Raw genomic sequence first — 12,202 nt, forward strand, 5'->3', positions numbered from 1 at the left:
ATCTTAATCAACTGTTACTTTTGTTCGTCCAAGTGGCGTGACAAACAGGCTCTGCAACTGGCACATGGAACTAAAGAACATTATCACCTTTAGGGCTGCAACTAACAGTTTTTATCTCCACCAGGCGGAAGCATATTCATGACTCTACGCTGAAGGATCTCTGTGATTCACAATTGTTGAATGACTTTGAAAAACATTATTTATATGGCTCCACACCAGTAACAGGGCGTTTTCAAACGGTCACATTTTTGTGAGTGTGATATCTAAAGAACACCTTGATTTCTTCAAACCTGGCACAAATGTTCACATGAACTCAAGAATGAATGATTGAATTTTGGTGGTCAAAGGTCTCTGTGACCTCACAAAACGTGTTTTTGTCTAAAACTCAATAATGAATGTGCTAACCAGGAAAAATTGTCACACAAATGTTAAATAGTATACTAGCAGTGGTGCAGAGGAAGTACTTGGTGGTTGCCTGGTTGAGAGCTGCACTGTACTGAATGCACTGTTCTAGTTTTCATTATTGGTTAGTCTGCTGATTATTTGAGTCCCAACTGATGTCCTCAAATTGCTTCTTTTGCTTCAAAATAGTTGGCAACTGTTTTCCTTTCCACTGAATAATTATTGCAGCTCTACTAGTCCTTCTATTTTTTTTTAATCTTAACCACAGATTAAATTCATGGATGAACAATATGTGCTAAAATATATATTTATTGTTGACATCTGTACAATATGTAAATGTAATGTATCTGTTTTTGAGCCTGTTTGCTCTTTGTATTTTCTTTGTGCCAGTATATGTTTAAATTCTTGAATGCCTATGTTTTGCATCTCTCACCTAAGTCTTACATCCTTTAAAGGGACAGTTCCCTCCGAAATCAAAAATACATATTTTTCCCCGACCTGTTGTGTACTTCCTTTCTTCAGTAGAATCTATCAGACCTACTTTCTTTCAAACAGAAAGAAAGAAGTTCCTTCATGAAACTGCTCACAAGGTCTGTGAATTATCTTGAGTAACTGGGTCATGATTTCTGTAGAGTTTTGAATTTATCAAGTATACTTTTCTTGGTGCTTTGAGCATCATAAACAAAGTGCCTTTTAGTCCTGTTATACTGGAGAGAAGGCAGAAATCTTTAATATCTCCAAACCTCTGCAACTCACACCAAAACAGTACAGTAGATGGATAAACTGAACTACAGGCCTGATCTCTTTAAAGACAAACAACAAATCAAAGAATACAGATTAGGGCTGCACAAGTAATGGTAGTATTATTAAAAATCACGCCATGGCCAAGTGCAATATCAAAATTTCAAAATCAGAACTAAATAGTTGTTTTTTAAGAAGAAAAGAGAGAGAAAACTGCAGTATAACGAAGCAGGCCACTGTAGAGCTGCACTGATGTTCTGGCGTAAAAATCTTGTTCTCCAGATTCAAACTGTAATACAAAAATGATCATTCTGATTTATCGCATATCGCAATATGAATTTTCTTTCACCATATCATACAGCTCTACTACAGACACAGACAGTACATCAATGAACAAAGACCAAAAAGGCAAATAAAATCATGAGCATTCATATTTCCCACTCTGTCCACCGTCTCTCTACACTGAAACATTAAATATGATTAAATCTGACCTCCGTTAACACAACAGTTATTTTATGCCTGCAGCAGTTTAGAGATATGACGCTGTCAGAATACAAGAAGGGTTTTTTTTAAAGGTTTTTCAACACTCGCATTTAACGGAAGCCTCTTTATGAGTTTAATACATTCAGCTACATGAATTAGCAGAGGTCTGTGTGCTGCGCTCACCTGTTCACTTCCGCCTCACGCCGGTCTGAAATGAAGCATCTGTCTGATCCTGGTTCCTGGCGGTTGCGTCCCTGCAGCGAGACAAACAAACGCTGGTCGCTCAGTGAAGAGCGCACGAGAACTACCGTTGTAGGAGAACCACGCGCGTGACGGCCAGTAGGAGGAGTCCCGTGCTCCCCACGAGCTCCTCCCACAAACTACCGTAGCCGAGGAGGGACGGAAGTGCCTGCATCCGCCGCTCACACACAAATACGCGCTGACGATGCAGGATGGAGATCAGTTGAGGTGATAGTACAGAAGGTATATATATTTTATTTTATTTTCGTCGTCAGGACATTGATCTTAACTGTGGAGTTGATAGTGAAACAGTCATAAATTTGTTTTGGAGTTGGCCTCACTGTTATTTTTGAAAGAACTTGCCCATTATAATCATTTTAACATCTCTGCTCGGTTTTAATCACTGTACAAATATGTTCCGTTTGTTTTATTTTTTTATTAAATCAATATCAATAAACTTGAGTAAAGTTACTGAGCAGCATTGTTGCATGTGTATTAAGAATGAGACTTGACATGACTGTGAGTCAATTGCTTCTTTTTTGTTGTGGTTGTATTGTAATACCCATTCTGAACTTCTTAAACAAGTAGGCAGCCCGCATATTATAATATTTGTAACTAAAACTAATAGGCTATTGAAACTAATTTATGCTTAACTAAAAATAAAAACTAAACTGAAACAAGCAAACCCACTCTGTGATTTAGACCTAACTGAAACTAAACTGAACTCAAAACAAAACCAAACAAACAAATAAACAAAACAGCTATACTCTTTTTCTTTGTAAATGTAGCACTTTCCAGAGAAAATTGAATTTCTTCTCCACTTTAATGATTTACATTTTTAAGATTGGGTCACCATTTTATCAACAATCAAAAAATCTAGCCCATCATTTTGTTCATATTAATCTTGTTTACAAGACAAACTTAACTGCTAGTTTGACCGTTGTCCCCATGTTTGAAAAACAATAAGAGTAGAGAATAAGAGTGCACTGCCCCTAAAGTACATAAAACATGGTAAAGTTCCCTCTGTAGTCCTTCCAGTGGACAGAATGTGGTAAAGTGTCTTCTATGTTGCCATTGCCGAAGACAAAATGATAAAGTGCGTCATGACTGTTGGCACACGGATGCCTCACTACATACAGCTGGTGCGCTTGTTTTCCTCACCCCTGCTCAAACAGGTTGCTGACTTTATGTGCTGGACTTTCCAAAAACTGAAACTCTTTTCACTTGATCTGCTTTGACAGCAGGAAGGTTGTTATTCTTGAAGACTGGGTTGATCACTGCACAGTTAGGTCAAACTTGAAATTTTATGAAATCTCCGTTCCAGAAACATGAACAGCTACACTGTTCAAAATCCACATGACATGGCCTTTGAACAGTGTATCCTGTAAAGCACTTTATGTAACTGCATGTAAAAATGTAACGTTTACATTTATATTTCCCTGCTCGATCCCTGTGTCCAGTATAGTAAATAACATCTTGCATGAAGACATTCTTCCCACCGTATCATGACATTTCACATAATAAAAATGACTCTGAGATAATAGTTTTATGGCGTCCAGTCAATTTCAGAGAAAACCTCACGCTCCTGTAAAAAACACACTAGGAGATCTTTGACGCCACCTTGTGGCAGTGACGCAACACAACAACATGTGCAGTTACCTGTGGGTGGTGACAGCTTTCACTTTCTGTTCTACTGAACCGAGACAACAAGTTTCCACATTGATTTTCTTGTGACAGTGCATCATTATTCTAAGATTTCTGTCGATGGAGAAAGAGGAGGCAACGCGCACATGCGGCCAGTGGTGAGAGTTGACTTTATGCGAGTTTTTTTGGGGAGATGACACCAAATTACGTTTTAAAAACTGGTTGTTTAGCTTCGTTTTGATCAATGACTGTACGTAGGACGTGAATCAACAGGTACGTTTGACAAACCAGTCGGAGTCATAGTTCGGCATAGAACTGGGTTGAATAGGATGTTTGTCAGTTTAGACAAGTGTTACACCAACAAACTCCTACTGAGTGCATTATGTAATCCAAGACTTTATTTGTATGAAATAGACCAACGTTGACCGGATGAATATCTGCTGTGAAGGCTGTATGATGCCGTCATGTTTTGGTGGAGCTTTTCATAAATATTCTATATATTCTATATTATTGATCATTAGTCCAGACTGGAGTAGAGTCACGTTTCACTATCTTTATTTATCTTGGGAGGCAGAGCAGATTTAACCACAGTGGAAACAGGAACAAAACACAAAGTTCACTTTCACTTTCATCAACATCAATACTTTGCCAGTGAAATTACTTACTTTGCCCTCCCCCAAAATAGCCAAGTATTATCAGTAATAGTAGGGGGTAGTGCTTTAAAGAACGCTAAATCAACTAGAGGTGTAAATCCTGTAAATAAAGTTTCCTCACGATGCGATATTATATCGATTCTTTGGACAACGATACGATATTTGCTGATATCACAAAGTGTGCCACAGAAAATTTTGATTAGATTCAGTCCAGGTGTTTGTGATCGATATCAGACGATATCATGTCTGTTTAACATAATCAGTTACATTTATGTTAACTCACAAAAAGCAACAATTTAATGACTGAGTTCAAACATTTGGGAACCAGACATGCCATGGGAATTTCAAAATAACAGGAGGGGACTGAGCCCACAGCCCTGGGGGGCTCCTGTGTTGTGCACTAGAGTGGAGTCACTTTAGTTTTAGTCTTTTTCAATTTGGTCAAATTTGTCAACACAACAAGACGAGGAGATATTGATTTATAAATCTTGAAGTTTGAGATGTAACTTTTTAGTGAGAAAAAAATGAGAGCGCCCTCCCCTGCTACAAATGCCAGTTATATGTTACATACCAGTTTCACAACAAACCACAGTAAAATGCCCAAGGATTAACATTACCGTTTACGATTTTAAAAATCTAAATTTAAAATCGTTAAAACTGTGTTACTTTACTTTGAAAAACTTACAGTAAATACCGTCCCACTTTAACCACAGTGAGCAACAGTCTAACAAACACAGGTGCAGCAGCAACATCAGTTTGTTTGTTTATGTCAGTGAAAACACTGACATCACAAAGGACATGATGTCATCCCAAATCATTGAGAGATTTTCAAAATAAAAGTTGTTGAAATGATTTCAGCGTAGGGCTGGACGATTTTTGAAGATATTTAATTGCGATTATTTTGACTGATATTGCAATTGCAATATGATCTGCAATATTAGTGGTAATGATACTTTTTACATCATTATTCTTATTTTGATTGAAAAACGTTAAAGTGACTATGGTGTGATTTTAATTTTGCAGGAATCTGTACCAAATGAAGATGTTTTTTTTTAAGTCTGTAGAATCTGATTTGTAGGACAGGACATCTCTGCTTCATAACATTCATTCATTTAAAAACATTTTGACACACATTTTGCCTTAATAAATATTGCACCTCCTGCGATTAATTATTACATTACAATTTCAATAAAACTGCAACACTAATTGTGCAGCCCTATTTCAGTGTGTGTCAGTACTTTTTGAACATTTTCAGCACATTTGAACAAAACCATGATAATTACTATAAATACTATGAAATTTGTATACAGTGCAGACAGAGGATGACTCTCTGCTTCTCTCTTAAAGCCACAAAGAGGTCGCGGAGGCCAACTTCGCTCTGCACGAGACACACTGCAAACGCTTCTTATGTCTCTGTCCCAACTGTGACGAACCAGTACCCAGAGAGCAGCTGGACCAGCACAGAGAGGAGCAGCACACCCAGGTACACACACACACACACACACACACACACACACACACACACGCACACACACACACACACACTGCATTCCCTGTATGTTAACACTGTTTGTTTGTTTGTTTGTTTCAGGTGAGATGCTCCAAGTGTAACCAGAAGGTGGAACGTTGTAACCTGCTGGATCACGAGGTGAGTCCTCTGGTACTGTTGGTGCTGTGTGTCTGGACATGAGGTCCATATTATAATTTGTTTATTTATTTTGTCACTGGTGCCATAAGCAAAAATAACTGATTATTGAGACAGAAAAACAAAGATTCAAGGATATTTATTATCATTATACAGCACAACATACACAAAATACAGCAAAGATACAGATGATTGATTAAATTCAGACTAGGGTGAATAATAGATAAATATATACATACACGTGTACAACCAGGAAATAATTCTGTGGTGCATTTTTCACATAGAAAGTTTAACATCTGGGAAACGTTGTCCATCAGCTGTGACTGTGTTAACTCCTCCTCGCCTACCGGAGTCTGGCGTGTTGCGTCCTGTCAGCTCGGAGTGCGATCTGCCCCTCAGGTGAAACAGCCCGATTCAGGATGTTGTCGAGCAGGTGTCTCTGTGTGGACACAACATGCTGTCATGACCTGTTGTTTGTCCAGCCCGAGACCCAGTTCATCCGTTTCGTTTTCCTGGTCAGACATTATGCAGGAGCAACCTTAAAGCGATAGTTCACCCAAAAATGAAAATTCGCTCAATATCTCCTCCCCCCTGTGCTGATGTGAGGATGGGTGAAGATCTCCAGTTCATGAAACGCTCCTTCAGCTTCAGTGGAAAACAGCGTTGCAGACAAATCCAGTACAATTGAAGTGAATGGTGACCAGTTTTAAAATGATGCCATTAAGGTTATCTAAGTTAAGCATAGACACTGCAGTTTTTTCATGGTAGGTTTGTATAATTACAAACTGGGAACATAAAGTCCTCAAAGATGTAGGTGTATCCCAAGAAGGGAGAGTGTGATGAAAGATTGATCTTGTTGCATTATGGGAAATGCAGGATCAGTTGTTTGTGGGGTTTAAGGCACAGTAGGGACTAAAAGTTAGGATATCTAGGCCAATTTTAATCATACTTAAAAAAATAATCAAAAATTGGTCTAATGTATGATGACATATTAGGGACATTTCATTTAAAACATGTAGTGTAATATTCTGAGATTAAAATGGTATATTGGGAAAGAAAAAAATGTGGATATCCTCAGAGAACAAAGTGGTAATTTTTTTTATTTTATATTTTGGTAAATTTACAAGAAAGAACTCACCACGAAGTTTCTTTTACTCAGAAATTTGTGATTTTTTTTTTTTTTTTTTTGCTAAATTACCACTTCTCATAAATTTGTGAAATATTTCTCATAAATTTTCCACTTTAATCTCAGAGAATATGCCATTTTTTCTCATACATTTATGACTTTAATTGCACATAAGAGACCAAGGTATCCCCAGATTAAACAACTGATGCTACATTTAATATAATGTTTCCAAGGATTCTAGAAAGATTTTGGGGGTAAATTTCTGGATTAAAACACCAGATAGTTAATTTTTTCATTTCCACTTTCATGATAACAAATCCAAGAATATTCAAATATTCAGTAACACAGTAAGGCAAGGCAAGGCAATTTTATTTATATAGCACCATTCATACACAAGGCAATTCAAGGTGCTTTACAGAACTTGAAAATGCATTAAATTAGAAACAATAAAAGAACATTAAAATTGCATTTGAGATAATTAAAAACAAAAGCTAAAAGCAGGACAATAAATAGTTTAAAACATTACAGAAATGCATATAAAGAGAGAAGCAAACATAAAACAAAAGCGGCAGTAGACAAATATAAAAACAATAGCTACAGATTATCCTAAAAATATGTAACGTATCCACTTCATAGGCTGCAGTAAACAGTCATGTTTTAAGACCTGATTTAAATAAACCGACAGGTTCAGCTGACCTCAGGTGTTCTGGAAGTTTGTTCCACAGGTGAGGAGCACAGAAACTAAAGGCTGCTTCACCTTGTTTGGTTCTGATCCTGGGAACACTGAGTAAACCTGTTCCAGATGATCTGAGGGGTCTTGGTGCTTCATAACGTATAAGCAAATCACAGATATATTTAGGCCCGAGACCATTTAGTGCTTTGTAAACTAGTAACAAGATTTTAAAGTCTATCCTTTGACACACGGGAAGCCAGTGCAATGATTTAAGCACTGGTGTAATGTGCTCCACTCTCTTGGTGTTGGTGAGGATTCTGGCAGCAGCGTTCTGGACGAGCTGCAGTTGTCTGATTGATTTTTTACTCAGACCTGTGAAGACACCGTTACAATTGTCCAGCCTGCTGAAAATGAAAGCATGAACAAGTTTTTCTGTATCTTCCCCAGACAGAAATCCTTTAATTCTCGCTATGTTTTTAAGGTGGTAGTAGGCTGATTTAGTAATTGTCTTTATGTGACTGGTGAAATTTAGGTCTGAGTCCAGAATGACACCAAGATTTCTGGCTTGATTTTTAGGTTTTAGCATCATGGATTCAAGGTGAGCACTGACTTTTGATCTTTGTTCTTTAGGGCCAAAAACAACTATCTCAGTTTTGTCTGTGTTTAGTTGTAGGAAATTCTGGCACATCCATGTATTGATTTCATCAATGCACTTATTTAACAGATGTAGGGGACTGTAGTCATCTGGTGACACTGTTATATAAAGTTGTGTGTCATCTGCATAAGTATGGTAGGAGATGTTGTGATATTCCATAATCTGAGCAAGAGGGAGCATATAAATGTTGAAGAGAAGAGGCCCAAGAATGGACCCTTGAGGAACTCCACGTCATTTTTGTTCGCACAGATTCATAATTGCCAAGTGACACAAAGAAATCCCTGTCTTGTAAATAAGATTTAAACCAATTTAGCACAGTACCAGAAAGTCCCACCCACTTTTCAAGTCTGTCGAGCAGAGTCTTATGGTCGACTGTGTCGAATGCAGCACTGAGATCAAGTAATACCAGAACTGAAATCTTTGATGCATCACTGCTCAGATGAATGTCATTCAGAACTTTTACAAGTGCAGTCTCAGTGCTGTGATGTGCTCGAAATGATGATAATCCTCGGACGCCTGTTTCTCAGTGTGACTCTGCTCTGTCCCTCAGACTGATGAGTGTGTGATGCGTCTGCAGAGCTGTCAGTTCTGCGAGCTGGAGCTGCCGTGGAAGGAGCTGGAGGAACACAGCGTGACCTGCGGGAGTCGCACCGAGCTCTGCAGGGACTGCGGCCGCTACGTCAAACTGAAGGACCGGCCGGAGCACGACTCGACCTGCTCACCTACTGACGACGACTCAGCTCCTCCTAAAACTACCAGCAAACTACCAACAAACAACGGTGAGAGGACGTAGGCTTTGAAGCTTCAGCACAAACCCAAATTAACCTCCTGAATACTTTTTGATTTAACTGCGACATGCCTGTTTTCTTTTCACAGCTAAACTAACAGTGAGTTGTGGCAGATGTATGACATCAGTTCCAGTGGAGGATCTAGATGAACATGAGGTACATGTTTTTTTATATACAAGACTGAAATTAAACACAGCTCATGTTGAGAATGAAAAAATATGAAAATAATGATCTCACATAAGAATTATATTCAAATTGTTTATATCATCCGAATGGTGCTAAAATTAAGATGATCATCAGCCACAGACGCCACCAGTCATGTTCTGTGAAGAACCTCATTTCTGTTCTCATTTCTGTTACATAGATTTTTATAGCAGTATACAGTATTGGAGTGGGTTACTGAGTTTTTTATATTATTTAAAAAATATATCAGTCATGCATAATTCATAGAATAATTATACCATAGTAAAATCAATAAAAATGTAAATGTTAGTTTGATTTTATGTTCAGTACTTCTATCTTCAATGCAGTTGTTAACAGTAAGCTGCTGGTCATAGCAGACTGTGGCAGTAAATCCCCTGAGTGTTTCACTGCTTAGGAAATAAACTTTTAATTTGTAAGAAAAAGACTGTGTTCTTTCTTTCTCACTTTGAGCTCAAACCATGGAAAATACTGTGCAGACTTTTTCAAAACGTGGCCTTTTGTTGTCTGTGTCCCCCAAACCAGCTTCAGTGTATTCCAACAACCAGGTCTGACGATGAAGAGGATGAATCAGAGGAGGAAGAGAGGGAAGAAGAGGCTTATTTCCCCAGCGATGAGGCATCTTGGCTGAGCAGCGCCTATAAGTCAGTCTCCCTGTCAGACAAAGTCAGCTCAGGTCTGCGGATTGAGGACGACGACCCCAACATGATCAGCACCTGCCCCCACTGTCATCTGGCCCTGCCCCTCCCCACACTACGCCGGCACCAGGTAACATTCCTGCATCACGTGCAACGAGAACAAATCACATCCTACCAAAAATAACTTTAAAATGATTGATACCAACACTCTAATGAAACTCAAGTAAACACTAAACCTGCTCTGTGCCAGAAAACCCAGACACAAATTCATAACAATTTAAAAATCTGTTAAAGGGACAGTCCACCCCAAAATCAAAAATACACACGTTTCCCTGGCCTGTAGTGCTGTTTATCATCTAGATTTCTTTGGTGCGAGTAGCAAAGTTTTGGAGTTATTGGCCACAGAGATTTTCTGCCTTCTCTCCAGTATAATGGGACTAAACGGCACTTGGCTTGTGGCGCTCAAAGCACCAAAAAAGTTCATTTGAAAATTCAAAAGCAGTGTCTCTTTCCAGAAAAGTTATGGCGCGGTTACTCAACATAATCCACACACCTTCATGTGAGCAGTTTTACTGTAGAAACGACTTTCTTTCTAGTACTAAGAGTAGACAGTAAGTAGTTCTGGTAGAAAATAAATAAATAGCTCCGAAACTAACTAACAACATCACGTATAAAATACACTATTATAATCATCTTTGTTTGAAAACTGATTTTTTTAATGAAAATGTTGGCCCTTTAAAGTTGTGTCCCAGATTTCCATCAATTCTGTCAGATTTGTATGAAAACATGATTTAATCAGGCATAAAAAGGTTTAGCTCTACCCTAAAGGTGGGAATACTTGTCAGCAAATTCATTAAATAATTTTGCTATCAGATGTGTCTGAACCATAACATGTCAACTCTGTAGCCCTTATAAATCACAGCTAAATAAGAATTATGGTTTATAAATGTGTATTTTGATTAGAATTAAGAAAAATAAGTACTGACTACGACTACGCTGTGAAATGAAAAAATGTAACATTTTGTCAACTCTGTAAGGCGTCAACCATTTAAATTGAATTAAAAATGAATTGGCCCATTACAAGGTTTAATAGCCAAGAGTTTGGTCTTTTAAAATGTATTTTCCCAGAACAAAATACAGTTTTGTCCCAGTTCTCGAGAATGAGTAATGTATGGTTGAAAGGTTCCTGCTGTAAGATGATTTCCCTCCTCTTGTCTGTTTTAAGGTCAAGTGTCAGAACCCCGTTCTCAGGAAGTGAAGAGAGAGCTGCTCAGAGGATAAGCTGCTCGAGAAATCTTTGAACAATACGTCTGCAAAGGGATAGAAAAATGTTTCGGATAGTGTTCTGAAATATATTAGTTTAGATTTTGTTTTTAGTTTTAGGTGGTGTGGACATGATTTGGATAATACTTGGATAAAGACAAAGTGGTTCAGAATTTAATACTCCATATTTAAGCAAACTTGACACTCCCTGTGCCTTCTGTGAAGTACAAATACAGCTAGTACACCGTAATGTTAACTGCCTCTGTATAAATTAGTGACTAGAATGTTTTGAGTCAGAAATATGTTGACAGTAGTTTATATAGAAATGGATCGGATGATGTTAAAGTCAAATACATACAGTATTAACATGTTGCAGAAACAAATTCCTGTGACTCTGTGAAGTGTGTGTGTGTCTCAGTTAATAGTTTAGAGTGAGAAATTGAGAAATTGATCAGGCTGCAGTGGTCAGACACAAATGATATAAGGACCTAATAATGGCCAGATCTCTAATAAAGGAATAGGCAGAAGTGTGCTACATGTTGGTCACCCTCGATGAATTGCCATGTGATGAATTGTGGGCTAATATTTTGTTGGCAGTGTCCAAAACTGGATGTTTTACAGTTTATCATGCGAGGTTGCGATGATAGTAGCAGTGAAAGTAAAAGAAGAAGAACATAAACAACATGGACATGTAGCACTGAATGAATAAAGTCACAGTTTAATATAAAAGGTACATTTTATTATCATTACTAATGAACACAGCATTGACCCCTTTCAAAATAAAAGTAATAACGATAATAGTTTAATGGTAAGCAAAATGCTACTGACTGTCTTTGCTAGATTTTCAGTTTTTGGTATTTCCATGATGATTTCTTGTTTTGCCCAGGTCTGCGTTAGGCTGATGTTATATTTGCATTATGTTTTGTAATGTTAGGTATTCTGTGTTATCATTATGAAATGCAGTTTTGAAGAAAGTTTAAATTGTTATCCTAAAGTGTCAGATCAGCTACACTGGTCTTATGACCTGGGGTCATTTTGGACCCCAAACAA

General features: G+C 37.9%; 1 protein-coding gene across 1 annotated transcript; it reads left to right on the forward strand.

Moving 5' to 3' along the window:
- The first annotated feature begins 3,656 nt into the window (after window positions 1-3,656).
- On the forward strand, window positions 3,657-11,200 carry xaf1 (XIAP associated factor 1). The gene is given in 7 exon segments (XM_084716745.1): window positions 3,657-3,668; window positions 5,479-5,646; window positions 5,755-5,811; window positions 8,813-9,041; window positions 9,139-9,206; window positions 9,777-10,019; window positions 11,115-11,200. Coding segments are annotated over 7 exon segments (810 nt in total). The 3' UTR covers window positions 11,148-11,200.
- The last annotated feature ends 1,002 nt before the right edge of the window (window positions 11,201-12,202 follow it).

Source organism: Lutjanus erythropterus, chromosome 4 (assembly GCF_056507025.1).
Source record: "Lutjanus erythropterus isolate fLutEry1 chromosome 4, fLutEry1.hap2, whole genome shotgun sequence".
Taxonomy (NCBI): Eukaryota; Metazoa; Chordata; class Actinopteri; order Lutjaniformes; family Lutjanidae; genus Lutjanus; species Lutjanus erythropterus.